Source organism: Callithrix jacchus, chromosome 8 (assembly GCF_049354715.1).
Source record: "Callithrix jacchus isolate 240 chromosome 8, calJac240_pri, whole genome shotgun sequence".
In the NCBI taxonomy this organism is placed as follows: domain Eukaryota; kingdom Metazoa; phylum Chordata; class Mammalia; order Primates; family Cebidae; genus Callithrix; species Callithrix jacchus.
In genome coordinates, this window is record NC_133509.1 from 46,591,314 (window position 1) to 46,609,362 (window position 18,049).

The 18,049-nt window shown below is 38.9% G+C and overlaps 1 protein-coding gene across 10 annotated transcripts in view; it reads right to left on the bottom strand.

The window, feature by feature from the left end:
* The window catches only part of EIF2AK4 (eukaryotic translation initiation factor 2 alpha kinase 4), a 139,843-nt gene that overhangs the window by 25,434 nt on the left and 96,360 nt on the right, over nt 1–18,049 (bottom strand). For all 10 annotated transcript variants that reach the window (XR_013521044.1, XM_035259867.3, XM_035259868.3 and 7 more), the window contains 9 exons: nt 14,610–14,711; nt 12,917–12,970; nt 10,381–10,617; nt 8,839–8,914; nt 8,362–8,483; nt 4,963–5,012; nt 3,861–4,029; nt 2,370–2,486; nt 796–861 (listed from right to left, as the gene is read on the bottom strand). Coding sequence is in view for 9 of the 10 variants with exons in the window: in XM_035259867.3 (XP_035115758.3) it covers nt 796–861; nt 2,370–2,486; nt 3,861–4,029; nt 4,963–5,012; nt 8,362–8,483; nt 8,839–8,914; nt 10,381–10,617; nt 12,917–12,970; nt 14,610–14,711 (993 nt within the window). In the remaining variant the exon portion in view is untranslated. The remainder of the gene's footprint in view (nt 1–795; nt 862–2,369; nt 2,487–3,860; nt 4,030–4,962; nt 5,013–8,361; nt 8,484–8,838; nt 8,915–10,380; nt 10,618–12,916; nt 12,971–14,609; nt 14,712–18,049) is intronic.

Genomic DNA, 18,049 nt, shown 5'->3' on the forward strand with positions numbered 1-18,049 from the left:
GATTGATTCTGCCTGCCCTGTGTACAATCATATTTTAACCTATCTCGTATGTGAATTTTGCTGGTCAACACAAGATCATATAACTTAGTGTCAGACAGGGGACTGGAATGGTTGTGGGAAATTAAAGAAAACAACTTTTCTTATTTAAATATTCAGGAAAATGTAAAAATTCTCTATTGTCTTCTATTGTTCAGCTACTCAATTAAGTGTGGGTTACTGTACCAAAGCTCTGGGATCATTCTGATGCCTATAGAGAGAATATGGCCAACCTGTTTACTCCAAAGACTTCCCTTATTGATGATGGGATCAAATATAAGATTGTAGGATTAAGAGACGTACCAGAAAAGCAAGAGCTTTAATTCAACTCTGAGGAGTTAGAAGACATGGAGGCAGCGGAAGGGTAGCTCCCCAGATGAATTTGCAGAACTCTGTGCCTCCTTCTAGTCCCGTATAATTTAATTCAAAAGAGGACAACTGGTATTAGGTCTGTTCAGCAGGAGGCTCTACCAGGCACAGCTCTATAAGGGGTGTCAAAGAAAAGTATCTGCTGATCAAGAAAGAGCAGGATGATTACAGCACATCAAGAAGAAGCATGGGGAGACATTCTTTGATCACAGCATTCGTTTCTCCCTTCTAATCCCAGAGGTTGCCATGGTACCTAACACTCAAGGGAAAAACTGCATCTGCCAGGCGGTACGAAGTGCTACTACCCTACTGCAATGAGAATTTGGTGACATTTTCTGGTATCACAAAATGACACAGAAAGCTGTACTAATACCATGAGAAGGTACTTACACTATTAGAAGACAAAGACAGATTACAAAATTTAGCTTCCACTTCTCTCCTCGTCAGCTTTTCTGTCTAATGTGGAAGAAAAAGGTAATGATGAGCGTTGTCAAATCTGGCCCTGAACAAGACACCATTTCCAGGCTAATTCTGACAATTATAGCCTATATTTTGAACAAACTGCTCCTGATTGTACAGTTTAGACTTAATTCTGTAATTAGAAAACATTTTCCCCCCAATTCATATAAAACCATAATTAACTATTTTAAAATCTGAAAAGCCCTAACATAAAAGAATTAAAATGGGAAAGTTGTCCTTGCTGAATGGTGAGGAAACCCAGATCTGGACAGGCTTAATGAGGGCATTTGTTTGGGCAGGGAGGGAGTCATTTTGCTCTGGGCTCCCCTAACAAAGGCCAGGCTCTGAGCATTTCATCCCACGCTGGCAAATATGCCGTAGGACATGAACCAGTAAAAGTTGAAGCCCCTCTGCACAATCCCTGGGGTTTCTGCCAGTGTCCCACTGACATCATATTGCATCACTGGCAAACAGCAGCAGAGCTTCAGGTGTAGTAAAGAACCACTAAGAAATAAGCAATAAAGTTCGGGCCATTGATGTGTACCTGCCAGATAAAAGACAAGCTAGTTAATCCTTTTGGTGTATAAAAACAATAGCCATTATGTAAGGACTTCCACTATTCTGTCTTAACCATAGACTTTCTGGTGCTGTTAATCATTACATCTCCTAGATGCCTCTTATTCATTATGAAAACAAAACATAAAAAGATAGTAGAAAATGTAAGCATGCACTTCCATCCTAGCATAATATAACACGAATCCATTTTTTCAATGCGTCCCCCTCCGCACTCTGTACCTGCACACACGCTATAAAGTAATGAATACTATGATGAGACTAAATTAGCCTCAGTCAGTAGCCTCAGTCCCACAGGGAGGGGTGGTAAACGAGGCCCCACCAGAGGTCAAAGCCATTCTCCCCCAATTCAATCAATGTAAATATACATGACTTTACTGATAAGCACAGGCAGGCTGGAAGAATCAAGAGCAAGGCACACATTGTTAATTCTCAACATCAACAATTGCTCTCTTGATCTCTGTGAAGGAACCGTAATAGCAGCACTGGTGTGAGAATGAGGTGAGTTTATCCATGAACGGAGCTCAGAACACTGCCTAGCTCACAGAGAGGGGCTCAGTCAATGCTAACTATTTTTGAAATTATTATTGGCGAGCATCAGAACCAATTACTTAGTGATTTCTTGCCTTAATAAGTAGGTTAGTGATGAACTTTACTATCTTACAAATTAAATAATTTGATCTTTTAAAATTAGAAGTTAGCCTTTTAAAAACATCCTGGAGGTTTTTAGTAGCACAGGCCTGAGCATGGAACAAAAGCTCAACCAATATTTGTCAACTGTTGATATAATTAAAGCCAATTGGTTCTTTCACTTTAGAGAAATGAGAGAAGGAGGTAAGACTCCCAATTCAGTTTCATGGCTGCATCAGTAAGAAAGTTATCAGGAACCATTATTATTATCTTTCAACATCATTAAGTAATTAAATACTTACCATAGCGTCATACAGAATAATGTAGACTTGACTGAGTTTATCTTCTGGGATCCCACAGTGTAAGAGTATTGCTTTCAATAACATGGTATGGTTCAAATAAATATTGTAATTTCTTTCCTGGTGTATGAAGAAAAATTATTTTTATTATAAAAGCAATTATTGGTATATGACTAAATCTGGAATCTTATCACCAATTTGTCATCCTAACACAATGGAAGGACTGAATTTAGCATATGGCCTCCTGGTTTTTCACATGCATTCTTTTTGTACTGTTAGAGTCAGAGTATACTCTAATTTAACACTACATTATATACATCCAAAATACTTGGACTGGCTGGGGTCGTGGCTCACAGCTGTAATCCCAGCATTTTGGAAGGCCAAGGATGGAGGAACCCTTGAGCCCAAGAGTTCAAGACCAGCCTGGGAACACAGGGAAACCCCATCTCTACAAAAATTCAAAAATCAGCTGGGGTCACTGGGTCTACCTGCAGACCCAGCCATTCAAGAGGCTGAGGTGGGAGGATTGCTTGAGCCTGGAGGGTAGGAGCTGCAGTGAGTTGTGATAGCGCCATTGCACATCATCCTGGGAGACAGAGTGAGACACTGTCTCAAAAACCAAACCAAACCAAACCACAACTCGGAATGGTCTTGAGGTATGTTAAAATGTCCGAGAAAGTTGATTTCAAAGACAGAAGGATCTGGTCCAATGGTAATTGACTCATAAGCACAGGCTGGCAGAATAGTTATCGTTACTTTGTCCACACAAATCGATTCATGAGCACACACAGAGTGGTGGGCCATGTACCGAGCTGGGTGCAATGGTGTATATGGCAAAGCGGACTCGTAGGCTGTGCCCTAAAAGCCCACACTCTGCTTGGAGAAAACAACGAACATAACTCAGGGTAGTACATGGATGTCTCAGATCAAGACCTGTGAGAGCTGAGAAGAAAAGGTGGCCAACTAATCAATGAGGGTGCAGTCACTCTTCCTGGGGAGAAAGGGCCCAAACCATGGCTGGGCAAAGACTTTCTAGACAAGGGAACATTTGACCGATGGTGGCGGGAACAACAGGGCTTGTGTGTCGGGTGTGGGAGGGAAGCCTGAGAAGAGTGGGCAGCAGTCCCCACTAGCTAGGCAGCATGCAGACTTGGTGGAAAGGGAAGCTGGGGATTGAAGATATCAGGTGTAGTATGGAGCCACTGAGGGTTCCAAACGGTATGAACAGGCAAAGAGCGTCTTAGAAATCTTAGCCAGATATCTTGTATTTGGGAAGAATGGGCAGAGAACACCCATCCCCCAGTTCCTGTGGGGATAAGAGCCTAAGATGAACCTCCAAAGCGACACCATCCAGCTCTTCTCAGTTACTTTGGTAAAGATGTGATTCATCTCGAGGACAGACTGAGAAGCAGGTCTGTAGCTGTGGTTTTCCCCTCCACGCTTGGTGAAGAAGTACAGTGGGGAATCTTGGAATGTTAAAATATGGAAAGGAACCTGCAGTGCTGGAAACTCTTGGATGATTTCATAGATAGTGTAGATAATTTCAGCAGTGGGTAGAAAGCTGTTGGTGGTAGAAGTGACAATATCAAATGCACACTCCAGAAGTTCTTTGGGATGAAATCGATCTAATTTGCGTGGCCTGAACACACGTTCGATGCAGTATCTGGAGAGAGAAACCCAGATTTCTAAGGTCATTGCTTACTAGAAAGAAATATATATGAGAAATTGTTGAATACGATATAAGAAACAAATATAAAAAAATTAATCAGTGGTATGATCAAGAAGACTGAAAGATTTTTCCCTGGAACAGCCTTGCCTTGTGATCTAGGTTCCAATTCCCCATTTTGCCACTATTAAGCTATGGGGCTTAAGGTTTCTTAAATGTCTGAAATAGGAAATTACACCAAAAAATTTGACCTTAGTGATTGCTTTCTACACAAGGATACCACACCATAGGACTATGATTATTAATTGTTCACTTGCATGTAAAGAGCTTTGCTTTCTTTTGAAGAAAGGAGCTTTAAAGTAGGGTGCCTCATTGACAACAATACTGCTCCAAATTATGAAGATCTCAATGTTGGACCCCTGTGGTATTTGAATGTATAGAAAGCCTTTTTCCAGGGCTAAGTGCCTGGAGGTCCTCAGTGCTCAGCGTTCCTGCTGGGTTTATACCACTTCTCCACAAGCAGCTTTTGTTCGGTTACCTGTATAGGCAGTTTTCACACAGAGACCAGTGGCCATTTGTCTCACCAATTAAATTTTAAAAGGGGCCATCTGTGATCATGAAGAGCCTGTTTTTATCAAGCAACCGTTTGTGAAAATAATTAGTTATGCTGCTTGGGGACATTTAGAAGGTACAGAATAGACTGTGGGAACAGGACGGTACCTACCTGCTATATTCCGTCTAACAGTCCTAGTTACCTGACAAAAAGGGGTACTGTGGCTGGGCTTCTGGATTGTATTCCAAGCTCGATATTCTGAACCCAGAATTCTTAAGCGTGTAAGGATCACAGGAAATAAAATAGTCTTTCTTCACTGACAAATTATTCAGCCATTTTCCTATGTCTACCAAATGGAATCCCCTATTGTTTCTTACCGTTTTAAATTCAATATATTATTTCTTGCCACATATCTTGCGAAAGGGATCTGAAAAAAGTATTAAAGGTCAATGTCAAAATACGCCAGCTACCACACTCCTTTTGTTAATAACAGCTTTATTGAAACATAACTCCTGTCCCATAAAGTTTACTCCTTTAAAGTATGTAATTCAGTGGCTTTTAGTATATTCACTAAGGTGAGCACTGCTCACCACTCACATTCCTTGAAATGTTCTTCAGTGTTTTGGTCAGTGGTGGAGTCTGCTGCTAGACATACCATCAAACTTACTCACTGTGGCATTTCTTAGGTTTTTTTTTTTAATTCGCTTTTAATGAAATATTCTCTGTGGAGCTTTTATTACGTCCAATTAAAATTAGTGCAAGTTATTTGGTTATCTATGATTTTTTTTAATGTCACTTTTATAGTAATGCAGTCAAAATGGGTATTATCTCTTAGGGTGAATTTCCTGATTTTCCTATCAATCACTCAGAATAAATTCTTAATAACCACCTCCAAATAATAACCACAACTAGTAAAACCATTGTCTGATTGACCCAAGAGATCCAACATAGTGTCATTAACTGATGGGCCAAATTCTCAACATGCTTTAATTTTTTGCATTTGAATATCAGCTTATAGAAAGGGAGCTGATGTTTAAAAATCTGCACTTTAGTCTCCTAATATTTAGACAATAAGAAGCCAGATTTTCTTACAGCTATGTAAATATTTGTACTTCTATTCTTTTGTTTTTTAACAAAGTGCAGATGTCTCATCTGATTTGTTGTTTATTCACCTCTACCTCAGAATAATCCCAAATCACTTTACTCACGATAAAAGAAAAACAGAAGTAAGGAATGTGGAAGGAATTTCTTCTTAGACTATAAACACAAAACGTGTTTCACAATAAGCTCTATGACATAGATTAAAAAAAACTTTCCACTCCCCTTCTCCAAAAAATATGGTCAAAATGAGTGTATTCCTTGACATCTTACTCTTTGGTGATAAAAACAACCTGATGTGCAAGGTCATTCACACACGTGAACGTGACAAGTTCAAGTTTTGCTTTCTAGAACTTTGTGGAATTTTTTTTTTTCGGAATATCTTCCATCCTCAGTTTGTTGGATTCATGGATGCAGAACCCACCCAAGGATGTAGAGGGCCAAATATATCTACACACATACCAAGTGCATGCAAATACATACAGTGTATCTTATGTACACAGTGTTTTTTTGTTTGTTTTATTGTTGTTTTTGAGACAGGGTCTTGCGGTTGAGTGCAGTGGTGCAATCTCGGCTCACTGCAACCTCTGCCTCCCAGTTTCAAGTGATTCTCCTGCTTCAGCCTCCTATACACACACAATTTTCTAAACCTTTTCCTTCTCTGTCTTAAAAATGGGATATTAGAGTTCCTTTGAAATTTACTTTTTAAAAAAAGCTAATATACCATGCACATTCCTACAAATCAAGTATAAACATGTATATATCTAAATGTTTATCACCGTCCCTCAGAAACTGGTTCCAGGACTCCCCCAAGGATACCAAAATCAGCAGATGGTTAAGTTCCTGAAATAACATAGCATTTGCATATAGCCTATGCGCATCCTCCTGTATACTTTAAATCATCTTTAGATTACTTACAATATCTACTACTTTGCCTACACATCCTTTCTTTTGTGTGAATTTAATGCAGTGTTCAGCACATGGTATATTCAAGTTCTGCTTGTTGGAACTTTGTGGAATATTTTTTTCTTAGTATTTTCCATCCACACTTGGCTGGGTATGTGGATGTGGAATCCAAGGATATGTACGAAGGGCTGCTGACTGTATTGTCATCTTATATATACATATCAAAAATACATATTTGATCTAAATAAAAACATAGATTAGCTGGGCATGGTGACTCATGCCTGTAATTCTCGTAGTTTGGGAGGCTGAGGCAGGAGGATCCGCTTGAGTTCAGGAGTTTGAGACCAGTCTGGGCAACATTGTGAGAGCCCATTTCTACAAAAAATTTACAAAAAAATTTATTTTCTAGACAGTCTTGCTCTGTTTCCCAGACTGGAGTGTAGTGGCACAGTCATGGCTCACTGCAGCCTCGACTTTCTGGCCTCAAGCAATCTTCCCACCTCAACCTCCCAAGTAGCTGAGACCACAGGCACAAGCCACCAAGCTGGGCTAATTTAAAATCTTTTTTATAAAGATGGGGGTCTTCCTATATTGCCCAGGCTTGTCTTGAACTACTGGGCTCAAGCAGTCCACCCACCTCAGCCTCCTAAAGTTCTGGAATTGCAGGCATGAGTCACTGTGCCAGGCTAAATGTTCTTTTCAATAGCTCCTTAATATTCCATAATATTGATGACAAATTATTCAATCATTTTCCTATTGATAAACAGGCAGACAGTTTTTGGCTATGACAATAATATGGCAATAAATATCCCTTTAACATTTATAAACTAATGTTTTTTTCTTTCTTTGAATAAATTGCTCAAGGTGGGATTGCTTGTTCTAAAGATACAGAATGTACATCAAAAATTTTTAAAGTTTTATTATAAACGTTTAGATTACTTTTCTAAAGGTTTAGCAGTCCACATTCCCACCAGCAATGTATGAAAGTACCTATTTTCCTATACCACTGTCATCTCCGGACACCATTAATTTAAAAATGTTTCCTGTCTGATGGGTGAAGCTGAGATAGCTTTGTACTTCTTTATTATTAGTGAGGCAGAACAGCTTTTCAGAAGTTTATCAGCCATGCACATTTTCTCTTCTGAGAACTGCCTGGTTATATCCTTTGCTCATGTCTCCACTTGTGAGTGCTTTCTGTACATGAGGGGTATTAAACCCTTGTCTGTCATAGGCATAGCATGTTTTCTATCATACAGCACCACAGATGGCTTGTTAGCAGCCAGTGCTATGTGATTAAATGACTAGTAAGGCTGCTGCTGTCAACAGGATCCCTGGGGGTCAGAAGCAAGCAAGCACAGGCAAAACTCAGCATACCCAATTAGGAGAGACACTTGCTGTTAGAAGAATTTAGCTGTTCTAGGCATTAACATGTTAGGATGTTTGCTGAAGATCTAGCCAGGAAGTTAAAAAAGCAAACAAACAGTATTTATTTGTCTGAGTGGGTGAGTTTAACCTGCTGTGGCACCTGCAATGCGGGGTTCCTACAGTTCTTAAGGGCCATAAACACCTGTGCTATGAGGACGGTAGATGCATTCAGGACCAAGCATTTTCTCTACTCTAATAATGGTCTCACTTTGATGACTTCCTCAAGAATACATTTCTTCAAGGTGACATTTACAATATAAGCCTAAGGAAAAAATCCTTTAACAGAGATGCCATCCCTGTGACTAGATACAGCATCCTGATTGTCAGCAGTATGTTCGCAGCCTCACCCGCAGGTCAAAAGGAAGCATCACCAGCATCCCGCTGTGGTCCATGAATAGGGCAGCTTCATTGTGCTCATATATTTGTCTGTTTCGGGGAAGCAGCAGTGGGGTACACAACTGCACGGCTCCTACACCAAATTAGAAAAAATAGCTTATCATCAGGTTCACACTTTTCTTAGGAGGCAACCTAAAATTAACACAAATCTGACAGTTAAGTAATTGCTACAGGGACCATTGAAATCATATCAGTTTTTCTTTAGTTCTCTAAATTTATAAATAGCTCATCTAGAGTTAAGTTGGACAGCTTGGTCATATTTCTGACTCCACAAACCAATTGTATTTTAGTATTAATAGCAAGGCTGTAATATTCAAATCAGTTTCAAAAATAAGTAGAATATGGTATGCCCAAACACTAACAGTACTTTCTAATGATGAAAACTGTCTTAGGAGAAGAAAGATTATTTTTAAAAAGGGCAAACATACCATGTCTTTTAAAGATGCGGATGATGGTTTCACACACATGCTGCTGCATCTTGGCTGTACGGATTGAGAAGTTGCCCTAAAACAGGACCAAGTAAAACATGATCATCAAAGCCTTATCAAAGGGATCCTTTAAAATATTATTCTGTGGCTTACAGTAGGCACTATGTTGCTTACTCCCAGGTTCAAAAAAGTCTCAACAAGTCCATCCATCTTTGAACACATCAGGGAAGAGGACATGTATCTTTCATGTCCTGCTTTGGAAAGCAAGAGTTAACCTTTGGAGCATTGGGAAGGTTGCCTGGGTTCAAAATCCAAGCTCTTGGGCACATTGATATTTGCCTTTCAGAGGGAGCTAATCAAATAAACACATTTTCTCTGACTCCCTGGGATACTGTGGCGTGATGAACCACCTAACAGCATCAGGCCTCCTCCCACATACCAAGGTGATTCATGGCAGGCCTGTTGAAAGCTACATGACATTTACATATTTTGCCAATAGCTTTCTTTTTCATTTGTTTTCATATTATAAAAGTTGTACCGTTTCACTATAGAAAATTTAGAAACAACAAATAAGCAAAAAGGCATCTATAAAAAGGTCACCTATAATCCTGCCAACAGTGACAGCCAACAAAAACTGTGTTTTGTCCATAAAATATATACTGATCTTTCACAAATTTTACTATGACTTCCTCCACTACTCTATCTTTTAAAATTATATCATATTCTAAGCATACAGAAACATATAGAGAATATAACAAATACCTGTTATCTACTCACCCAACTTTATAAAATTTTAACATTTCACTAATATGTGTCAGGTTTTTTTTTCTTTTTCAAAGAAATAAAATGTTAAAGTCTCTCCAAACTGGCAACCTAGCTACACTTCAGAATCTGCTTGGGAACTTTTAAGGAGATTCTAAAATGCCTCACACCTGGAGATTCTGAGCCACTAGATGGGCTATGGGACCTGGGCATCTGCATTGTCAGAGAGTTTCTGAGGTGAAGTGGATGTATAACTAGCACTGGGAACTACTTTCTACTTCATCTAGGAATGAGCTGGTTGATCTTTTGCTCTGGGCATTTGAGCCAGGGAGCAGTCTCTATTCTGTTTTTTTTTGAGACAGAATCTCACTGTGTCGCCAGGCACCAGGCACCAGGCACCAGGCTGCAGTGCAGTGGCGCGATCTCAGCTCACTGCAACCTCTGCCTCCCAGGTTCAAGCGATTCTCCTGCCTCAGCCTCCTGAGTAACTGGGACTACAGGCATGCACCACCACACCCAACTAATTCTTGTATGCAGTGCTTCTTAATCTCTTGGGCAGGTAGAGAGGAGGAAAGGTCAAGGACTCCTTCAAGTAAGTGATTAAGAGTATGGCTCTTCCTCCCAGAATGCATATACACACATTTTACATGTACTTCTAGGGGATTCCAAGACATCACATAAGAACTTATGGTGGAGGCGTTAAAAGAATTCATGAGAAATGGAATTGATCCTTTTGTGGACCAGGTGAGGCTCCCTTTATGCAGTGTGGCTTAAGCCCACCTTTAGTATGTCGCTGTCGTAGGTGTAATCGATGGCAGGGGAGATGCGCTGGGAGAAGATCTGGGCCATCATGGTGCGGTAGGCCTTCCCATCCACGTTGGTCAGCGTGTGGTGCAGCACTTCATGCAGCTCTGACTCCTCCATCTGGGGTGGAGGCAGCAGCTCACTCTTGAGTAGTTCCGTGGCTGTGGGCCGTTTTGCTGGATCGTGGTTCAACAGCCAGGAGATGACGGATTTCTGCAATAAAACCCAGGCATGCTGCTGATGGGACGCAATGGATAATGCAGCTATTCTCCGGACAAGTCAGCAGTCAGTCCAGATCAAAGAAAAGGTACCACTATTCTTGCACTTAACAGGCACTTATGAAATTTCTGAATAGGTCATTATTTTTTCTGCTTTATTATGGCCACAGAGTTGTGCAACAATGAAATACAAACATTTCTTAAAAGGAGGCCCTTTCCTTTTATACTTTATTATTACAACTAAAAAAAAATCATCAACTCAACAACTACATAGAAGCAGAAATTAGGCCTTATAAACACACAAAATATTGTATAAACAGATGTAAAAAGATATAACAAGTAGCTTTACATGCCTAATTTGAGTAGAAATTGTATAATAGCAGCTGGAATCCTAAAAGCAATGTAAAACATCTTGTTTTAATGGTTTCTGCTCCATTTATGTTGTTTGCATTGATACCATTCCCTTTAATTCTCTTGATTTATGTTATTCATTTGTTTCATCTTCACAGCCATCTCATTAAAGCAGTGAACCATATGAAGGCAATCTAAGCCTCTGAGAGGCTCCTTAAGGATTCTTAATCCTCTTGTTTATAATAAAGATTTATAAGGAGTTAGAGAAATATTTGAGATAAGAAAACCTCAATGATTAGACAGACTTCATTTTCTATTTATAAATCTTTAAAATACTCCCGCCTCCCCACACCACTCTCCCTCCAGTCTTAGGCTAAAATAAAAACACAGGTAATTACTTTTTATGGGATATAGGAGTTTGATATTATATAGAAAGAAAATGACATGATACAACTTTTATGAAAGGTATATTAAACAGACAAAAACAAGAATACCCTATTAGGCATACTAGACTGCTGTACTGGTAAGTGTGCATAGCAAAAAATTCTATTATGTTCATTCCATAAGCATCTTCTATGTTTCTTCCTTTCAGATAAAAAGCAATGACTATGACATGGGAAGTGATTGTGGTTTTGTTTTTGTTTTGGTGCCAATTTGTATAGCGCAGACTCAAACGCGGGTGCCTAATGTACATCTGATGATAGGAGTGCAATCCTCATTGTGAGAAATGGTTTGTATAGTTCCCGGGCCATCATGGCTGTCAGCAAGGGGAAACATGGAATAAGACTGACTTTGTCATAAGGAAAGGCTATGAAGTGAACATTTACTTGTGATACTCAGAAACAATAAGAGCTACCAAAAGAAGCAGAAACATGACTCAATGTATTTCTTTTTTTTCTTTGTCTTTGTTTTCTCCTTTTTTTTTTTTTTTTAAAAAAAAAGCTCCCACTATGTGGGAGGGGATTCCAGAGAGCTGGAAATTCTGACTCAGTGTATTTCTAATGGCCTTCACTAATTAAACAGATGAGGCAGAATGGGCCCCCACAGCCATAAATAGCCATCGTGTTAAACATTACCAAATGACACAATGTTAATGTGATACTATAAATAAGGAATATTTAATACTCTTATTTTTATAGGTGAGGGAAATTGAAGTCTAGAAAAGTGGCATGTCCATCCAGATACAAAACCAGTAAGCAGGCAGCAGCAAATTAATACAGTATCTATCTATACTTCTGTTCTCAACATTAATTATTTAAATAAGGGATTTGCCTTGATTATAATTGCCATTAAGTCAGTTTAAGAAATAAACTTCCATATGACAAGAGTATTAACCACTGTACCAACACAAACAACTGGCACTAGGAAAGGCATACCACAGCCCAATACACAAGTTCATTAATAACTGCTTTTTAAATATTTGCTGGATGCCAATATTAGCCTATGTCACAAGTCTCATGCACAGTCAGATATTTATGGTATATAAAAGAAATTATTCTGCTTTAAAATTTAAAATACTGTAATAAGAGACTGCCTAGAAAATACAACCCTTCCACTATCTGAGCAACTGCAACCAGAAAACAGAATAAAATTACAGTTTTAAATTATATTTTTTTCTTAAAACAATGAGTTGTAAAAGCATTCTTTTTTTTTTTTTTTCCAACAGCTAAGCCAAGGGTCCAAGTAGCACTTCAAAAGCACAATGAATTGCACAAAAGAACCCTGCAGTCTGCTAATTTTCTGTGCCAGCTCTTGGCATTTTTATGGTGTATTTCAAGTATAATCACATTTTCAGTGCTTTATCTTTTGATATTTTTTTCCTCACATTGTTTCCGGGATCAAGAGAATGAGCTGCAGAAGATTACTAATTGGAGAAAAAAAAAGAAAAATAATAATTAAAATGCAAGACTGAAGACATAGTAACTGATGCATCAGAAAATTACCTGCTTTGCATGCTCTCCATCATCAAAGTCTTCTGGAAACTTAGGCGAAGTGGGCTAAAAAAATATATTCAAATCAGCAAGGTTTTGGCAGACTGCCACAGTGAAAGCATTTATTCACCATAAGTAAGAAAATCACATATAGAAATAAAAATTTGCTACCAAGGAAAGATAAGTGATACCTTCTTGAAACCTGATGCTTATTCTTCTAATTATATACATATTATTTTAATGTAAACTTTATCCAAATGACAGCCTCACCCAAACCTCACTCTTCACTTTCTCCTTAATGCTGTTAGCTCAAGGGCACTCTTGACCTCGCATACTGTAACGTTGGTCCCTTTTAACTCAGGCAGTAACAGAGGCAAGGATTAATGCCAAGAACATAGATGGAAATTTCATCGAGAAAAAAAATTTCAAGGCGCAGAAAGCACATGTGAGTACAAAGTAAAACTCTAATGGCTTCGAAGAACAACCAAGTTGTTTTATTAAACATGTAGATGATAAAAGGGAAAAAAACACCCATCTACCAACACAGAGTAAGAGAAAAAGACTTCTGCTTCCCCAAAAGGTCTCTACTTCCCCAAAAGTTCTCACCTTTCTGGTATATAAACATGAATTTTAGACTAAAGAAAGGCACTTCATCAAGGACATAATTATCTAAGAGGATTCCAGTCAAGGCGAGGTGATAGTAATCACTTTACTTAGTCCTATACTTCATAAACACAGCTATCCACACTGTACTGACAGTAAAATAATCTACTAATTTTCAAAACTGTCCAGAGAAGTATTCTTACATTAGAATACATGAGTATTCTTACTGTATTCTAGTTACCATGTTTATTATTTAACTTAATAAATACTTCTGCTTCACTCTGCTCAGTAAGAAAGAAGGCAGCTCTCCAGATGTCTTGCTCATAAACATGTGAATTTAAATCACCCTCACCCAAACTTCACTCTTCACTCTCATCTTAATGCTGTTTGCGCATGGGCACCTCTGACAATGCACACGTAATGTTGGTGCCTTTTAGCTCAGGCAGTAAAAGAGGCAAGGATTAATCCCAAGAACACAAATGGAAATTTCACTGGGAAAAAAATTTCAAAGGGCAGATTTTTTTTTTGACCCATTTTAACTTCTGGTCATGGTAGTTTTCTTTAGACATTACTATACCTGGTCCATTCAACAGGCATCTTTAACTTCTAGAACTAAATATCCATTATCCTTACAATCCACTCTCTTGTTATAACTGTATTAACATCAAGCCCAGTTTTGTGGCTTCTTCCTTTAAGATCAAGAGTAAATCTCAGAACAATTTTTTAAAAAGTAACTATAACCTAGCAATTTCTCCAAGTAAGATTTCCAAAATCAAACAAAACTGGAGCGAGTTTCTCATCATGGGGGTAGGGTTCCATTTATTGGAAACACAGTAGAGAGCAGTAAGATCCCTCCCACATGCTGACGATCTTTGGCTCCCAAAACTGCTATTTTAAGAACTTAACAGAGGTGACTTCTTTTCACTGAAAATGGGAAAACTGGTTAGCCTGGCATATGCAAATAAATGAGTCACTAAAATTACAGTGGGACACCCTCTTCTATATTATAAATACCAGAAAAATATCCTGCTTTGAATTCTGATCTAACCGTGATAAGATTCAGGTTACTGAAAATGTAGGCACTAAACCACCTGATACATACATCTCTCAGTTGGTTGAGAACAAAGATCCTTTCTGAAGCCGTGATCATGGGGTGATAGGACATCTCAAAGAAGATAATTCCCAGGCTGAAGAGATCCACTTTCTGAGGGGAAAAAATAATTGCATTTAGAGAGCCTTGATATGAAAGTATAATTTACCAGGGAATTATAGGATAAGCACTGTTAGCTGAAATAAAGTTTGTGTAAGTACAAAACAGGTCACACTGGCAAAATACGAAGATTCATTCTTAAAAATTACGGTTATAAAGGCTAAGTAGTATATTTTATATTTAGGTGATGATAAAATATTTGGCATGATTTCTTTAAACATTTGCCTGGAAATTCATTTTTCTTTTTTGAGGCAGGGTCTCACTCTGTCACCCAGGCGGATATGCAGTGGTACAATCTTGGCTCACTGCAACCTCTGCCTCCTGGGCTCAAGTGATCCTTACACCTCGGCCTCCTGAGTAGCTGGGACTACAGGTATGCACCACCACGCCCAACTATTTTTTTCTGTGTTTTTGTAGAGACTGTGTTTCGCCATGTTGTCCAGGCTGCTCTCCAACTCCTGGGCTCAAGCAATTTACCCACCTTGGCCTCCTAAAGTGCTGAGATTATAGGCGTGAGCCAACATGCCTGGCCTTTCTAGAAAATTAATGGTAACTGGTTTAGTTGTATCCACAGGCATGGAAAACCACTGGCTGAAAACTGGAAAAAATGGCTGAAGAGCAAGGACAACCGAGATTGCTCATAAGAATTTGCTTTGTTTTGCATCTTGACTAATCATCTTAAAAATGAAATATAGACCAAAATCTGCAGCTAACAGAAAAGGGCAGCTCCTGACTGCAAGGTCACATGGTCTTCAAAAAGAAGGGAATCTTGCCACTTGTGACAACATGGATGAACCTAGAGTGTATTCTGTTAGGTGAAATAAGCTAGACACAAAAAGGCAAATACTGCATGATCTCACTGTTACATGGAATCTAACTCACAGTAACAGAGACTAGAATGATGGCTACCAGGGGCTGGGGGCTGGGAGTAAAGGGGTGATGCTGGTCAAAGGGAATACATTTTCAGTTATAACATGAATCAATTCTGGAGATCTAAAGCACAGCATGGTGACTATACTTAATAATAATGTATCGTATTCTTGAGGTTTGCTAAGAAAGTAGCTCTCAAGTGTTCTTACCACACACAGAAATGGAAACCAGGTGAAGTGATGGGTATGTTAGTCAGCTTGGTTGTGGTAATCATTTCACAAAGTATACATATATCAAAACATCACATTGTCCACCTTAAATATAGACAAGTTCTGTCAATCATACCTCCATAAGCTAGGAATAAAATAAAAAATAAATAAAAAGCTAGAGAAAGAAAACGGTAAACTCAAAAAAACTAGGATATAAATAATCAAGGTAACTACTAAAAATTGACAAAAATAAATAAAAGTGTCCATAATAAAAAGAAGCTAAAAGGCAAGTCAGTGCAGAGAAACTGTAAGTAGGGTGCCACAAGGGGGAAGATTGCTCTGGGAAGGGAACGTGTCTCAGGAAGTCGACCATGACATAGCTGCACACCGACAGGAGCACAGAGGTGTGGAGCCGCTTTCAGGAAGCCATTTTAAGAAATATTCTTTCTTTCTCTCTTTTATTCTTTTCTTTCTCTCTCTCTTTTTTTTCTTTTCTTTTTCTTCCTTTTTTCTCTTTAAAAAAAATGGGATCATGTGAAATGGACTTGGGTTCAGATTATTATTTAATCTGGCTAAGTCATATCTGTGTGATTTCCATGCACTAGGAAAAAAGCATTCACTGAACCTTTGGCTGGAAATGCTGTGCCATCCCCTTCTTCCCTGGTTAACTCCAACTCATCTTTCAGATCTCAGATCAAGCATTTCTTTCTCCAGAAAGCCCAACTTAGAACCACCTTTTACTCTTGCAGAGTGCTTAACTTCCTTTTCTCATAATTATTTTACTGAAATTACTTGATTAATAGCTTTCTCTTCCACGGATGGAAAACTCCAGGAACACCGGAGCCATCTCTGGCTTATTCACTGTGGCATCCCCAGTATCTAACCCAGTGTTTGATAGACATAGTTGGAAATCAATAAAAAAAAAAAAAAAAAAAAAATACTCCAATACATCTGGACTCAAAGAGAAGGCGGAAAACCTCTTGAATTATCACCAGTGGTCTCCGACATCTTAAAAACCTTCATTGTGGCATTTCCTATACATGTTGGCCATAGAAAACATAGAACAAAAGCACCAAGATAAAAGAGCAATCCCCCATGATCCCCGCTCAGGGACATTTACCACTGATGTCTAAGATGCACCCACTTTGGTTTTTTTAAAAATACGTATATATAGCTTGGTGTGGTGGCTCACGCCACCGTACTTTGGGATTGCAGCACTTCCGGGAGGCCAAGGTGGGTGAATCATCTGCGGTCAGGAGTTTGAGATCAGCATGGTCAACATGGCGATACCTCATCTCTATTAAAAAAACAAAAATTAGCCGGGTGTGGTGGCAGGCACTTGTAATCCCAGCTAATCAGGAGGCTGAGGCAGGAGAATCACTTGAACCTGGGAGGTGGAGGCTGCAGTGAACGGAGATCATATCACTGTACTCCAGCCTGGGTGAAAGAGTGAAACTCGGTCTCAAAAAAAAAAAAAAAGTATATACATACACACACACATACTACAAAACTAGAGCCATACTATTGTTTCTAACTTTTATTCACTTATAATGAGAATATTTTTCAATACTGGATTATATCATCATTCTTTTAAAACAGGTTTCTAAGGACATAATTTTAATAATATATAGTATTCAATTATATAAAACTCCCATCATTTATTTAACCAGATCCCCATTTTTTAAATTCTATTACTTTTTGCTATTATAAATCATGCTGTGATGAACCACTTTCATATCCATTTTTTTAAAGATATCCTTGGCTATTTTTTTTTTTTTCAATAAATGTCTAAAGGTAGAACTGCTGGGCTAAAGGGTAGAGCATTTTTCAGGAGTTAATGACACACTTCCAAACTGACCTCAGAAAGATGAGACTAGGCTGGGCGCAGTGGCTCATGCCCGTAATCCCAGCACTTTGGGAGGCTGAGGTGGGTGAATCACCTGAGGTCAGGAGTTTGAGACCAGCCTGGCCAACTTGGTAAAACCCCATGTCTACTAAAAATACAAAAATTAGGTGGGTGTGGTTGGGGGGGCTACCACTGCACTCCAGCCTAGGCAAAAAGAGTGAGAGTCCATCTCAAAAAAAAGAAAAGAAAGATGACACTAACGGTGTCTGCCCACACTTACAGTGTGTGCAGTCCATCTCCCGATACCCTAACCTTCACCCTCACCAGGTACTTAAGAGATTTGTTTCAACTTTATGTTGTTGCCCAATGATTCCTGTCAGAACCAAAACCCAGGCTTGGATCTCCAT